Raw genomic sequence first — 14,454 nt, forward strand, 5'->3', positions numbered from 1 at the left:
CATTATTAATGAGTTATCAGTTATATCTCATCTGCTTATATACTAATTCCTGACCAATTAATAGATCTTTAATCTTATCTTCACTAATTACCAGATTTGGTAATTTGTATCATGATGAAATACTGTACATAAATAGTAGTAATATATTGTTACTATTATTCTGATTCCACATTTTATCCCATATTAATGAATGAGTGTCTGAATACAACTATTCCAACAAGAATCATTTATAATCATTGTTGATGATTAGTTAGTTTAGTAAGTGATAATAATTAAAAAAAAGCGGTTCTCTCTTAATATATAAGAGAAATATATAAAACAGACGGTGATTGAATATTTGAAACCCAATGGTTCAGGAATAATCCACATATGACAATAAGCTACTATCTCCTCATATCTTAATTCTAATCGATTAATAAATCTCTATACTCATCTTCATTAAGTGTCTTTGCTTAAGTTTCAACATAATCAATCTCATATTTAAAAAATGTTCGAGATTACCTATTTTGACATAAGGAATGTTATGTCCAGAATTACCTATTCCAACAGTATCATACAAGATTGCAGATTCATTTTTGCGGATTCCTAAAAAATCCATGAGGAGAATCTCTAGAATCATCTATATACATAATATTATAGCAATAAAAATAACGGAATCCCAATATTCATCATACACTTTTCAAGGTACGCTCTAATTATTAAACGGCCCCCAAACATTGCTCAATATCTTCACCCTTGGTGATACGACTAGTCCTGATTCTCATTTCTGCGGAGCAGGGATGTTTCGGGGCCGCATAAGCCAGAAAAAGGGGAATATGCCAAATAGTGTAAATCCTTAGAATATATAAAAGAGCTGAAAAATCTCGTTGAAGTATGATCTAGATTTCATATCTTAAAATGTTGAAATAAGCCAAACAGTCGTGTTTTGATCCGGCTTTTGTAATACGATTAACGATGCTACACAGACACAAGTCAAAGCAAAAAAAGTTCGAAGGTATTACTGAACAAGTTGGTCGCGACTTGGCAGGGTTGCAATTACTTTCCAATGACATCCAAAAATCTGCTATCCAACAGGGTCATCCAACAACAAAGGGGAATGGTGGAACTCAAGGCATGGCTAACAAGTATTCGGTTCCTAAAAAAGGGCTGCCTGCTGATTTATCATACGAATTGATTCATAACGAATTAACACTTGATGGTAATCCGCATTTGAATTTGGCCAGCTTCGTAAATACATTCACTACAGACCAAGCCAAAAAGCTGATTCATGAGAATTTGTCCAAAAACTTGGCTGATAACGATGAATACCCGCAGCTGATTGAATTGACCCAGCGTTGTATTTCCATGCTAGCTCAGTTGTGGCACGCCAGTCCCGATGAGGAACCAATGGGCTGTGCCACCACCGGTTCCAGTGAAGCAATTATGCTTGGTGGGCTCGCCATGAAAAAAAGATGGGAGCATAGGATGCAGGATGCCGGTAAAGATATTTCCAAACCGAACATTATAATGTCGTCTGCATGCCAGGTGGCTTTGGAGAAATTTACAAGATATTTCGAAGTGGAGTGCAGATTAATTCCGGTTTCCAGCAAAAGCCACCATATGCTGGACCCTGAATCGCTGTGGGACTATGTGGACGAGAACACCATTGGCTGTTTTGTCATCCTAGGGACTACCTACACCGGCCATTTGGAAAACGTGGAAGAAGTCGCTGACGTGTTGTCGCAAATTGAAGCTAAGCATCCCGACTGGAGTAACGTTGACATTCCTATCCATGCAGACGGTGCCTCTGGTGGGTTCATCATTCCGTTTGGCTTTGAGAAAGAAACAATGAAAAACTATGGTTTGGAACGTTGGGGGTTCAATCATCCACGGGTGGTTAGTATGAACACTAGTGGCCATAAATTCGGGTTAACTACACCCGGTCTGGGTTGGGTGTTATGGAGGGACGAATCTCTACTACCTAATGAATTGAGATTCAAATTGAAGTATCTCGGTGGTATCGAAGAGACTTTTGGTTTGAATTTTTCAAGACCGGGATTCCAAGTTGTTCATCAATATTTCAATTTTGTTTCTCTTGGTTATTCAGGATACAGAGCACAGTTCCAAAATTCCTTGTTTGTGGCAAGAGCGTTTTCTTTCGAACTGTTGAATTCTAGTAAACTTCCCGGTTGTTTTGAAATCGTTAGTAGTATCCATGAAAACATCAAGGACAACTCTGTGCCAAACAAGGTGGGTGAGTACTGGGATCGCCCACAAGTGTATAAGCCAGGTGTGCCTTTGGTGGCTTTCAAGTTATCCCAAGAATTCCATGAAAAATACCCGGAAGTCCCACAGGCAATTCTTTCTTCTATGCTAAGAACCAGAGGATGGATCATACCGAATTATCCATTACCGAAGGCTACAGACGGCTCCGATAAGAAAGAAGTGTTGAGAGTGGTTTTCAGGACCGAGATGAAACTGGATTTGGCACAGTTATTGATTGTTGACATTGAAAATGTTTTGACGAAGTTGATTCAGAGTTACGAAAAGGTTTGCCAGCACATAGACGCTGTCGCTGAACAAACACCGGAACGCAAGAGTTCTTTTATTTATGAAATGTTGTTGGCGTTGGCGTCTCCACAAGAAGACATTTCAAATCCAGAAGAATCCGAAAAAAAGAAGAAGCTAGAAGAAAGAACAACAAGAAATTACAGAGGAACCTGCTAATAAATTGGCGAATTTTCTTCATTTATGTATGCTATGTAGTAGTGCTAGCTATTTAGGTAAGTCTGCCATGCAACGGGGATTGTTTATTCTCCTTCATTTTGCCCTTTCACACTGCTCTTCGCGGGCTGAAGGGAAAAATAAGGGCAAGCGTCTAAAGGGACAAAGGGCAGGCCCTGGCACCCAGGTGAAAACATATAAAAGTGGATGCTATAAGGCAAAAGTGGGGCTTGAAATTACCAAACCTTTACATAATCTAACTTAAAATATCAAAAAACGATCCTTCTTTTTTACCTATTAATAAAGTACATAAACGCAAGGCATGCCAGGTAAATCGCTTTGTAATAAAAAGGGCGAGTTCAAGGGACTACCATCAATCTTCCGAGAGACGATTTCTCTTGAACACCCGATCTACAAGCCCGCTAAGGGGAGATATTGGTTATACGTGGCGCTCACATGTCCCTGGGCGCACAGAACTTTGATCACAAGAGCCTTGAAAGGGCTGACTTCTGTGATCGGGTGCAGCGTCGTGCACTGGCATCTGGATGACAGAGGCTGGAGGTTCGTTGAAGCGGGAGATGGAAAGAAAACCGATGAGAGGAACTGGTTCGACGTCGCAGGCGGTATCACCTCAACGGGACTAAACAATAGCACGCCCGCGGCGGGCGTCTCCAATGGCGCGCACAGGCTCTTGACGGACGGCACGGACGAACCTCACTACGGGTACAAGAGGCTAAGCGACCTGTACTTCAAGAGCAAGCCGGACTACGATGCGAGGTTCAGCGTGCCCGTTCTGTGGGACCTGAAAACACGCACGATCGTCAACAACGAAAGCAGCGATATCATCAGGATCCTGAACTCGTCTGCGTTTGACGAGTTCGTCGAAGACGAACCCCGTCACCTCAACCTGCTGCCCCAGTCCCTACAGCCACAGATCGAAGAGTTCAACTCATGGGTGTACGAAAACATCAACACCGGCGTCTACAAGGCCGGGTTCGCAGAGAGCGCAGAGGCCTACGAAAAGGAAGTGGCCAACCTTTTCCATTACCTTGACAAACTGGAAACCCTGCTTCGCGRGAAATACGCACGACTAGAGGCGGAGTACGGCCAAAGCAACAAGGACAAGATCCTGGCTCGGTATTTCGTCGTCGGTGACCGCCTAACCGAGGCGGACGTGCGGTTGTACCCAACGATAGTAAGATTCGACGTGGTCTACCACCAGCACTTCAAGTGCAATTTCGCCACCATCAGAGGCGGGTATCCCCATATCCATAAGTGGCTCAGAAACATGTACTGGCGCCACACTGCCTTCCAACGCACCACGGACTTTAACCACATAAAGCTCGGATATACCCGGTCGCAGCCACGGATTAACCCACTAGGCATCACCCCGCTAGGACCCAAACCTGACATCATACCTCTATAATCATCTATTTTTTTTTTCAATTAGCGCGCACGCTGTGTAATATAATACAATAAGAAGCAAGCAGTCGGATTTATTCTCAGAGCAGAAGCGGAAGGGGAGAGACAGGAAGGGGGGTTAGGAAGTCACTCACTCCTCTTCTCTTTGTAATTCCGTACGTGAGACCCCCTTCCCCTTCCCCGCACGGTTTCTTTCTTTTCCCCCTGAAACAAGCGCAGTGTGACTAAATGATGCTGGCTTGTTCAATGGCTGATTGTTCCCAAAACGGCAACGGCGACATCGCGGCCCGAAACGGTTCCCTCTGGACGGTTCTAGAACGCGGGCTATGGCCCTGACAATGCTAATAATACGCGCATTTTTGCTAGCGCCGCCGTGTGCTGCCGCACCGCCCCTTTCCTAAATAGGGAGGCGCAGTTTATCGGCGGTGCTCTAATCCCTCCTATTCGGGCAAGCCCCTTTCTGTTTTCGGCCAGAGGCTGCAGCAGGCTGCGCTGGAGAATAGAGCGATAAGGGATGTGACTTTTTTCATGAGAGACTTAACACACGAGGCAACCTTGGCTAAAATATCTTTTGACATATAAAAGGGACAACCTGCTGCCTTCGTACTCTAATTTTCGGTATTTTCCATTCGGTTTTGATTTGGGCAGAACAAAACAAATTATACAAACAACACTAAATTAAAATGAAGTTATCTCAAGTTGTCGTTTCCGCCGTCGCCTTCACCGGTTTAGTTAGTGCTGCCAACAGCTCCAACTCCTCAAGCTCCAAGAACGCTGCTCAACCAATTGCTGGTTTGAACAACGGTAAGGTTGCCGGTGCCGCTGGTGTCGCCCTTGCTGGTGCTTTGGCCTTTTTGATCTAAGTCTAGACTTTTTTAGAACTCATTGAAAGGAAAGGAGAAACAAGCTTTTTCCATTTTTTTTTGTTGGAGATCTAGGTCATGTCACGAACTTTGGTCAAATGTCTCCGATGATTTCTCGGTGTGCAGTATGATATTATCTTTTTTTACCTTGTCGGTAAAAGACGAAAACCAAAAAAAACCCCAAAAAAAAAAGTACTTTTTTCAAGTATATAATTAATATAATAATAATATATTAAATAATTTTAATCGAAAAAATTTTCTCCTGAAGAACTCATAGGCTATTCAAACACAAGCGATCTTTGAATATATAATTTTATAAAAGGTAAAAAGAAACATAAGCACAAAGGATACGTAGAGAGAAGAAGGGCCAATTTTCCCAAGAAAACAGCAGCTATTTTTGTATCAACAACTGTCTGAAGCTAGGATGGCTGAATCTATTACCCGATTTCATGGGGATAAGACTACCACCGGCTTTTTCTGGCTCGTTTTTGAACGATTTCCAAATATCGTTGTAAAAAATGCCGAACACGGACGGCGAATCGTTGTGCTCATCCATGCCGATGATCAGTCCCTTCAACGATACGTTGGTCTTGGAGCTTGGGTATTGGTGTCTGTAGTTCTTGACGAACCGCTGGATGAATTCTTGCTTTTGGTGCATATCCAACTCCTGCCATTTTTTATACGGAAAGTACGCCTCTTTGTCGAAGCCGTGCGACGAAGAAGAAGAGGAGGAGGAGGAAGAGGAAGAAACGGGCGCGTATATCGTGCTTAATGGCTTAAACCCGATTCTTGTCCTGACGTAACTTACAAACACTTTACCAAACATTCAACACTTCGCACTCTCGTTCGCCACCAAGATGTAGCTTGCTTATCTTCCCGGTCGGTATTTGAATGGTGGTGCTTGTTTTGTCTTGTTAAAGAAATGTTCTTTACCCCACTTCCTTCCTTCCCCCTATTGTTTTGCTAATCCGCGTTGTTGCTTCCTCGGACAATACATCTCAACGTGACACAAAAAAAGAATTGAGAAAAAAAAGCTATAGTAGTACTTGGGTGGTGCTCACCAGTTTCACTTAGAGTCCGACATATCGAAATCTGTCAACGGTATGGAATTTTCCTCGTCTTCAAGTATCGGAGTAAGATCCTTAGCGATAGCTTCGTTATTGGCTGACCGGATCCTTATCACCCATAACGTAGCGGTGATGATAATTATCATGCCAAACCACGACCACATATTTGGCCAATGCTTGTACAATGCGACATCCCAGAACACGGCATAAATCAGCTGGGTGTATGCCATAAGCGATCCTCTCCCAGCACGTTCTCTTTGAATTCCCAGAGTCAGCAGGAGCTGGAAAATAAATCCGGAAATACCTAGATTAGCGAATAATATCCATTGCTTTTTGGAATGTGGGATCTGGAACTTCATTGAAGGAATTGTGTTAATACCGATAAATGAAACCAACGCTGTGATTAATGAAAAGTAGCTCACGCTCATTATAGCATGGGCTCTTTTACCGATGTAACGGATAATGATGTAGACACAGCTCATTCCCAAGACACCCCACAACCCGACCAAAGTGGCAATGAGTCTTGATCTCGGGTCTGAAGACTCCACTATTTGAGACGAAGAGTCTGTCATTTCGGGCACTCCAAATAAGAACGATGGTCTCACGATCAACACCACGCCCATTAATGAAACCAGCGAACCTAGCGCTTCCACTCTGGTAAATCTCTCCCTCAGGATAAGCCACGATAAAAATATTGTCAACGATGGCGATAGAAACGTTATCAAGACTGCATCGCTTATGGTCAAGTACATCAACGAGTAATACATTCCAAACACACCGAAAAATCCAGTGCAACCTCTAAGTATCAACCATTTACGTACTTCAGGCTTGCCGAACGGCACATCTGAAATGGTACTTTTATTAATATACATGTATATCAACGTACCAATATACGTTATTACCATTCTAACTAATAAGATTTGAAGTGGCTTGATCTGTGTATCATTGGCAATATCTTCGGGGTCATTCTCTAGGACTTTGGTAGACACCACCATGGCAGAGTTGAAAAAATATGATACTGTCAAGAGAACGAGCCCGAGATTAGGTTTCAAATAATCTTTACTTATTCTTTGTAGTGTTGTTTGGTCGCCGATGGTATAGTCTTCGATTTCCACGTCTTCATGGTTGCTTGTTTCCTTCGGTGAAGGCGACCTTGTCCCGGGTATTGGCTGTAAGTCTGTACTGTCCATATCTCTTGAAACTAAGGGATGCATACCTCCTTCTGTGTGTATGGCTTTCGGTTCTGACGGGTTCATTTTCTTATCTCTACCTATTTTCTATATTATACTATAAAAATTTTACTTACGAAACCAAAAAGAAAAAAGAAAATGTCCCGGAATGAGAAAAGTTAAAAAGTAAATCAGAAAGAATCCATATTCACTTCCTGTCCAAGATTATCCATACTCACACCCATGCGGGCGATCTCAAGAAAGGGCCCATGTAGACTTAGAAATCACATCCCTTACGGTTAGCCGGAATCTTTTTACCATAGGAGGTGTATTTCCTAGTTGGGAAAATGCCTCACGACGGTAACCGGGGTGTTTATGTATTTGAGAAGAAACTAGATCGATTGGCAAGGTGCTGGTATTGTTGGTAGCTTGCCCATGTAGGTGAGCAGTGGTGTCGGTTCCATATCATTTTCATCTTATGTACAACTCGATGAAAAACATCTCAGAGGTATTGCGGATCGGTGTCTCGCAAACTTGCAAAATCTGGCATGCAAACACGTAACCTCTCAATTAGGTACAATTCTTGCCTCTTAATGCCTCAAGAAAGCGCTTAAATTGCACGGGAACGTGCACGGTATATACAACGCTGTTGATGTTGGGTCCTGTTTACCAATCTCACTTCTATTGTTTACTATGGCGGAACATTTTTAGAGCCGCACGTGCTTTTTTGGGGAACAAACGTTGAAAATTTTTGGAATATTGGCAAGATAAGGCAGGCTTGAGCCGTCTTGCTTTACCCTTTTAGTCGTTTAAGAGCAGAACCAACCACGTTTTCTTGCTACACATAGAATTAATACCTTACAAACCGCCTCTACTATCTACCATGCCTCTAGAGTCTATATGGGCCGATGTCCCTGACGAAGAACCAGTAAAGAAACAGAAGCCAATTCACAGACGGAATAACGATAACAAAAATAATAATAATAATAATAATAATAATAATAATAATAATAGGAGGAACAGCGACAACAAGCCAAACAACAACAAAAGAGACACCGAAACCAAGACAAATCACAATAAAAGAAACAATGAAACGAAGACAAAGAACAAAATCAAAGATACGCCTGCCAGACAGAAGAATCCGCCTCGTAACCAGGGCAAGACTTCCACTACAAACGAACCATTAACGGTGAATCCCTTTTCCCAAAAGACAACCGAGGTGCCTCCCCCACCTGTTTCGCCTAGCAAGAATAAGCCTGCTAAAACGAAGTCCAAACTGGATGCCGCTTCAAAGATGAAATTACTAAAGAAGAAGATCGAAGAACAAAGGAAAATACTTCAAAAGACTAGTCATGAGGAGCAACAACAACAGTTGTTGATGGACTTCTTGAACGATGAGGGGAACTCGAACTGGGTAGATGACGAAGAAGAAGAACTGATCCTTCAACGTTTGAATACCTCCCTGAAAATATGATATCTCTTTCATGCCCAGGGTGTAAACATTCTTTCAACACCCGTAAGTTAAACAGACATTACTTTTTCATGTTATATTTATATGCTATGTACCAACATACGCTGTAGTAAACAAATTATTAGACACTTCCAGTGACGAGTTTATGTTACGAATCCCTACAGAAAGGCATTATTAGTTTTCGCAAGGAAGCAAACAAAACAACAACTGAGAGGCATCCGCCCATTTAAATTAGTAGTTTCCTTATTCTTCTAGAATATTATATATATATATAAATAAATGGTTTCTTTTTTACGGTGTTGTAAAAAAAAATGTTTTGAATGATGTGTAAACACTTATAAATCAAAGGGCAAATATGAAGGTGGCATGGAGAGACAAAATATTCGGTTATCTATGCTTTCTTGGCCTTGATACCTCTAATAGCATTTGGAATGTATAATAGTGGTGTGACAACAGCGACTGCAAAAATGGCATAAAATGGATATAGATATAATGCGGATCTTGGATGTCTCCACCATAGAGGTTTACCGGACGATTGGAACACTTTCTGTAGTTGAATAACCTTGTTGGCCATTGAATGATATTGTTTGGTTTCTTTTGGTTTGTTTACTTGTTTGCGGCAAAGTGTAAAACTTCTACCCTCCTTATGGGATGAATTAGATATATCATCTTTTATCCTCTATCCGCCTTTTCTAGACTTTCCCCTACCAGCCCGGATTTCTCGGACGACGCGCGACGCAGCCAATCAAAAACCGTCATTTTCTCTGCTGACAATAGCATGTTCCCGCATATTAATGGGACAATAAAGGCATCGTAAGTGTCAGTATTCCGAGTTTGTACTTTGATCTTAGTCATTTTATGCACTTGTATTTACACGGTATGAAGAATAAACTAAACTAAATAAATATACATATCGGTATCCTTTATGAGTAAATAATCACAGGAATGAAGGAAAACGACTATGATAAATCTTGTCTTTGAAGTACTATCTATAGAAGTGAAGGTGCGAATTGGTATGCAAAGGATCTCTCTGGCAGTGTGTTTCACACATGATATTTACATGTAAGAGCAAGGGAGAAAAGGGTGGACTGAAAGGTCATATTTCTCCCTTTTCATGCTCCCTAAGAAGCTCTTTTTTCCTTTCATTTTGTTCGATGTTCCTTAATAAAATTTCTTCATCAAACCATTCTTTTAAAAAATTTGTTAATTTTCGCATGTTTTCTAGTCCTTGGAATTTGTAGTCCGCATATCTAACCACCAATTCGTCGATTCGGTCTTTTATCTCCTTGGTGTCAACGGGAGTTGTAGTTGACATGTAAGCTGACCTTTTCTCGAAATATTTCATAAATCCCTTTATTTGTCTAATGCAACCTGGAGTGATTAGACTTGCGCTTTGGTTGCAGTTCCAGTCTTTTAAAGTTTTGCTAAATCGTTCGCTTTCATGCATTCTTGCGGCTAGCTTCAAGGATGTCATATAGTACATCATCCATTGCCTATTATCAGAAGTGTCCAACATTTTCCTAGCCTGTGAAATCAAATAGCAAGCATGTTTAAAATCACGTGTGTGAAAACATATTTGAGTAAGTTGTAGGTAATTCTGCATTGATAGCTCCAATTGATGTGTTCGTTCAAATTCCTTTATTTTATATTCTAATTCTGTCAGGCGTTCAGCCGATAACTTTTCAGTTGATCTGTAACTGGAAACAACGTCCCATTTCAACCATAATATATCGACTTTTATTGGGATATAACAGAACCTGGTCCTTATTATCTTATCAACTACATGTGCCATGTTGGTTAAAGAACTGCTCAAACATAGTTCCAAAACAGCGTATAAAAAACAAAATTGGGGCGCAATACCGTCTTTCAAGCTATTCGAAATTACCGACTCTGCTCCGTACACATCATTGCGAGAAACTTTTTTCTTAAATTCTTCAAATCTCTCGAAATCGATCACATTAAATCGTGATAAAGAGGACTCCTCTCCCCCATTGATCTTCCTCGTATAAATACGGGCTTCTTCTTGTAAAAATGTGTACAACCATACAAGTCTCCTTCCGTACTCATCCTTTCTCAATGTCACTAATATGTCATTTGTGATTTCTTTTGTTAGCATTGGATACACATTTACAGCACATGACCATAATTGTTGAATGAACGCAGGCCGCAATCGGGTTTTACCATTGCCATTTTTAATAATGGTAAAATAGTATTTGAACAGCGCTTCGAATTGATTAGTATTGACAAAATATCTAGAAATGCTTAAATGGAAAGAACCATCTATGTCAATATATTTGTCATTCTGTATTTTTTCCAAGATATTCTTTAGACTTGAAAAGTTGTTGGTGGAAACATAAGCTTTAACAACTGACATGTAAAGTTCTCTTCGTATCGAAATGTCATTATTTAACTTGATGACGAATTTGTGGACGTTTTCCTTGATTCTTAAGTCATCAATGCTTTTTTCCATACTCCTCTCTGTGGAATACAAAGAGTGACAAAACTCAACTAAATCAAATTGCACACTGGAAGCATATCCCGTTCTTACAACCACCGGATGAGTCAAAAAATCTCTCAGTTCATCTGTGTTGGGATGCCGTAAAAACATTCTGTGCATTATGGTAAGAGTTTTGATCGATGGGAGATTAGTCGAAGAAAACTCCTCATCACTACATTTCACTTTAAGCCACATAAAAAAAACATGCTTCATATTAGATATGTCCAAGTATTTTTGCAGACATCGAAGAAATTCAAAAAGTTGCTTCTCAGTAATGGGGAAAGTATCAGGGTTAGTTATCGCTTGAGTGTAAAATTCCACGGCTAGTTGGATATTATTATTTTTGGTGAAGGAAGTCAATCCTAATGAAATCATTTGCGGATTCACTCTGCAGTATTTAATATAATCTGAAAATAAAGTTTCACAGATGTTAAAATGTTGTAAATTATTTTGTACTATCAGCATAATTTCGATAAATTTACCGTATGTGGTCCTATCGGCGTGACTTGCCAACAACGGAATAACTTGTTCATATGCGTTATATATTCGTCCAATATCGTAGTCATTTCGCAAAAAATGAAGCGAATATGCCAAAATCAATAGTTGTTCAATAGAAAATAAAACTTTTTGGTTGTTAGATAGACTAATAATTGTTTCTAAAACGTCAGGGTCTGCTCTCTTAAATTTTTGCTTCCACAGTATTTCAAAATCTTTGTTTTTCACTATATTATATTGATTTCTGAGAGGTTTTAATCCACCAAGATTTTTGGTTATGGGATCATTCCGTTCAAAATTTTTATGACGTTCACATACATTGGTCATTATTAAGGGCTCTCTCAGTTGTGTTTTGATCCAGTCTTCAATGTCTTTCTTGTGCTTTTTCTTGACCTGATCAATTGAGTAATATCGTACTTTACAGGAAACAGTTTGTATTTTGTTTTCAGGTTCTCTATAAAGCAAATTCTTTATACCACGGGAGGATAAAAATCTCCTTCGTAACATTAAGTTGTCCTGTAAGCTATTGTTTAAATTTAATTGGCAGTGATAAAAAATTTGACGATATCAAAGTTTTGGTGTAGTTAATGGAATACATGAAAAGTTATGATCAACATGAAAATGCTCTATACCAGATAGAATATAATAAAAAAACAGAACAGAAGAAAAGATAGAAACAACAAACGACTGGAGTAGAGCTATTAACTTGAAAACTGAGAGGATTAGTATGTTCTCTCGGCTCAGCGCTCGTAAATTTTCAAATCTTCCAAACGGGACGTTCAATTGCAGCCAGTAACTATTGAAAACAAGAGATGACAGTTATCAACAATAAACTGCAAAGTAGCAACAGCTAATGTCTTTGATCCTTCGACCGTTACAGTTTGCCTCCTGGATGTTCTTGCATTGGTTATTCTTCCAGATTTGCCTTGTTTCCTAAATCGTTATTATTCGAAGACCGTGACGAGCGCCGGGTAAATACCTTTTTATATATCTGCGTTCCTATATATACGACCATATATATGCCTCAACTGCGCCAGTGGTAACCTGTCAATCAGTCATAGATAGATTCGTACGCATGCAATTCCGGGTTCACATTAAAGTAGATTCCCGATAGCATCGCTTGGCGGAGGCTTGGTAGTACCTTGATTAGATAGTTCATGTAAGGATAAAAAAAATGCGAAATAACTGTCGCTAAGGGTTCGAAAGACGATTCGTCGAAGTAACACTCATAGCTTGCAAAATGATGAATTCTTTCAAACCCATGGAAATTCCAGGCAATGTCCTCAGGGGCAAACTGTAATAAGCCTAAGTCCCAATTTTTCTGAGACTCAAACCTCTTGGCTAGCGAATTTCCTACATATGCAGCAAACACTATGGGTATAATATCCAAGTATCTAGCATCTGGGGCCGAGAAGTATTGATGATTCATAATGTACTTATCAAATAGTGGCAAATACTTAGAGCAAAATCCACACTTGCAGCCGTTCCACAAAATGTCACATGCATACATTTCATATGAGCTGATAGACTGCAACATTGTGGGAGCTATTATTGTCTCCAATGAAGTTAGTTTTGGAAGCACTGTCTCGTAAAGCTTCTTACGACGAAGCAGGTTTCCGTCGACTGTATCGATACCTTTACCGTTTAAAGGAGGATCATGTCGTATGCTCAAAACCCGCAAGTTTTGACCCACATTGGGTAAATTTAAAATAAATTTATTAATGACCAAATCCCAGTTTTCATCCATATAGTGATGTCCTTGTTTGACGAATGTCTTTTCGATGAGTCCTAAACTTGTCAAGGAAACAAGGTCACCTGCTATGCTCTGGAGGAATTCATCATCACATTTACAGTCGTCTACCTCACAAGAAAATTCTAGTTCAAGGGCTTTAAGGTTGGATAGATTAACCACATCCTTCAAAGCATGCGAAGCCAACCTTACGGAAACTGTATCTGCATCACTTTGTTTGTGAACATGATTGAACCTCAAACGGCGAAGGTTCTTAAAACGAATATTTGAAAAATCAAAGTAATCAAAAACTCTTAAGCTTGAATACGCTTCATCCTTGATTGCCAGCTCACCTCCATCCAATTTTCTTGTTAACAACTCGCCGATCTCGGGGGTTATTATATCTTGTAGATCCAGTGACGCAGGTAAGTCCCATTCTAAACTCTTGAGATTTTCCAATGATTTGAAACTTTTAAATGCAGCTTCATCACGTACTATCCGCTTCTTTAGGCTTGTTAAATCGTGATATTTTTTTGAACACATCTCAAATAATCCTGGATCTTTAATATCAAGAATTTCAACCACGTTCAAGTCAGTTATTTCATTGACCAGTCTTTGTAACAGCTGCAGCCCCTCTTCTCTGTGGTGGAAGATATCGTTGTCTATAGTTATCTGCTTTATAAGCTTTAAATGCGATGCCTCCAATAACCTTTCAACTCTGTCATATACGAATATGTCGTTCTTATCTCCAGTCTTCAAAACCGATCGATAACCACTCACATAAGTTTTCCCCCCTTCCAAAAGCCATTTAGCCGTCCTCAACACAGGATTTCTAGTAATGTGAATGTTGTTATAAAGTGAGGGTATGGCAACTACATTATGCACTTGTTTGGACACCAGGCTCAAGTTTAACAAGTCATTTTGATTAAGAAATTTGGAAGTATATGATAATACTATTAATAGGTCTTGATCTTGAAAAGCCATTTATAAATTATACCCTTTGTAGTATCATGTGAATGTAACAGTACGTGTTCCGGT

General features: G+C 40.0%; 9 protein-coding genes across 9 annotated transcripts; 4 read left to right on the forward strand and 5 right to left on the reverse strand.

Moving 5' to 3' along the window:
- Positions 1-954: 954 nt before the first annotated feature.
- Positions 955-2,706, forward strand: GAD1 (glutamate decarboxylase GAD1; the record flags this gene model as incomplete). The annotated part of the gene is made up of 1 exon (XM_018367362.1): positions 955-2,706. One exon carries the CDS (start codon positions 955-957, stop codon positions 2,704-2,706), a length of 1,752 nt encoding a protein of 583 aa, XP_018220296.1.
- A 319-nt stretch (positions 2,707-3,025) lies between these two features.
- Positions 3,026-4,129, forward strand: GTO3 (omega-class glutathione transferase; the record flags this gene model as incomplete). Its single annotated transcript, XM_018367363.1, has 1 exon — positions 3,026-4,129. The coding sequence occupies one exon, from the start codon at positions 3,026-3,028 to the stop codon at positions 4,127-4,129; it is 1,104 nt and encodes a 367-aa protein (XP_018220297.1).
- A 679-nt stretch (positions 4,130-4,808) lies between these two features.
- HOR7 (Hor7p) lies at positions 4,809-4,988 on the forward strand (the record flags this gene model as incomplete). Its single annotated transcript, XM_018367364.1, has 1 exon — positions 4,809-4,988. One exon carries the CDS (start codon positions 4,809-4,811, stop codon positions 4,986-4,988), a length of 180 nt encoding a protein of 59 aa, XP_018220298.1.
- Positions 4,989-5,379: 391 nt separating this feature from the next.
- MLO1 (Mlo1p) lies at positions 5,380-5,814 on the reverse strand (the record flags this gene model as incomplete). The annotated part of the gene is made up of 1 exon (XM_018367365.1): positions 5,380-5,814. One exon carries the CDS (start codon positions 5,812-5,814, stop codon positions 5,380-5,382), a length of 435 nt encoding a protein of 144 aa, XP_018220299.1.
- Positions 5,815-6,054: 240 nt separating this feature from the next.
- DI49_4338 (uncharacterized protein) lies at positions 6,055-7,311 on the reverse strand (the record flags this gene model as incomplete). Its single annotated transcript, XM_018367366.1, has 1 exon — positions 6,055-7,311. One exon carries the CDS (start codon positions 7,309-7,311, stop codon positions 6,055-6,057), a length of 1,257 nt encoding a protein of 418 aa, XP_018220300.1.
- A 796-nt stretch (positions 7,312-8,107) lies between these two features.
- GFD1 (Gfd1p) lies at positions 8,108-8,698 on the forward strand (the record flags this gene model as incomplete). The annotated part of the gene is made up of 1 exon (XM_018367367.1): positions 8,108-8,698. One exon carries the CDS (start codon positions 8,108-8,110, stop codon positions 8,696-8,698), a length of 591 nt encoding a protein of 196 aa, XP_018220301.1.
- A 388-nt stretch (positions 8,699-9,086) lies between these two features.
- Positions 9,087-9,269, reverse strand: COX7 (cytochrome c oxidase subunit VII; the record flags this gene model as incomplete). Its single annotated transcript, XM_018367368.1, has 1 exon — positions 9,087-9,269. The coding sequence occupies one exon, from the start codon at positions 9,267-9,269 to the stop codon at positions 9,087-9,089; it is 183 nt and encodes a 60-aa protein (XP_018220302.1).
- Positions 9,270-9,791: 522 nt separating this feature from the next.
- PET111 (Pet111p) lies at positions 9,792-12,194 on the reverse strand (the record flags this gene model as incomplete). The annotated part of the gene is made up of 1 exon (XM_018367369.1): positions 9,792-12,194. The coding sequence occupies one exon, from the start codon at positions 12,192-12,194 to the stop codon at positions 9,792-9,794; it is 2,403 nt and encodes an 800-aa protein (XP_018220303.1).
- Positions 12,195-12,738: 544 nt separating this feature from the next.
- Positions 12,739-14,400, reverse strand: ROY1 (Roy1p; the record flags this gene model as incomplete). The annotated part of the gene is made up of 1 exon (XM_018367370.1): positions 12,739-14,400. The coding sequence occupies one exon, from the start codon at positions 14,398-14,400 to the stop codon at positions 12,739-12,741; it is 1,662 nt and encodes a 553-aa protein (XP_018220304.1).
- Between the last annotated feature and the right edge of the window lie 54 nt (positions 14,401-14,454).

The sequence above is a fragment of the Saccharomyces eubayanus genome, chromosome XIII, assembly GCF_001298625.1.
Source record: "Saccharomyces eubayanus strain FM1318 chromosome XIII, whole genome shotgun sequence".
Classification (NCBI taxonomy): Eukaryota; Fungi; Ascomycota; class Saccharomycetes; order Saccharomycetales; family Saccharomycetaceae; genus Saccharomyces; species Saccharomyces eubayanus.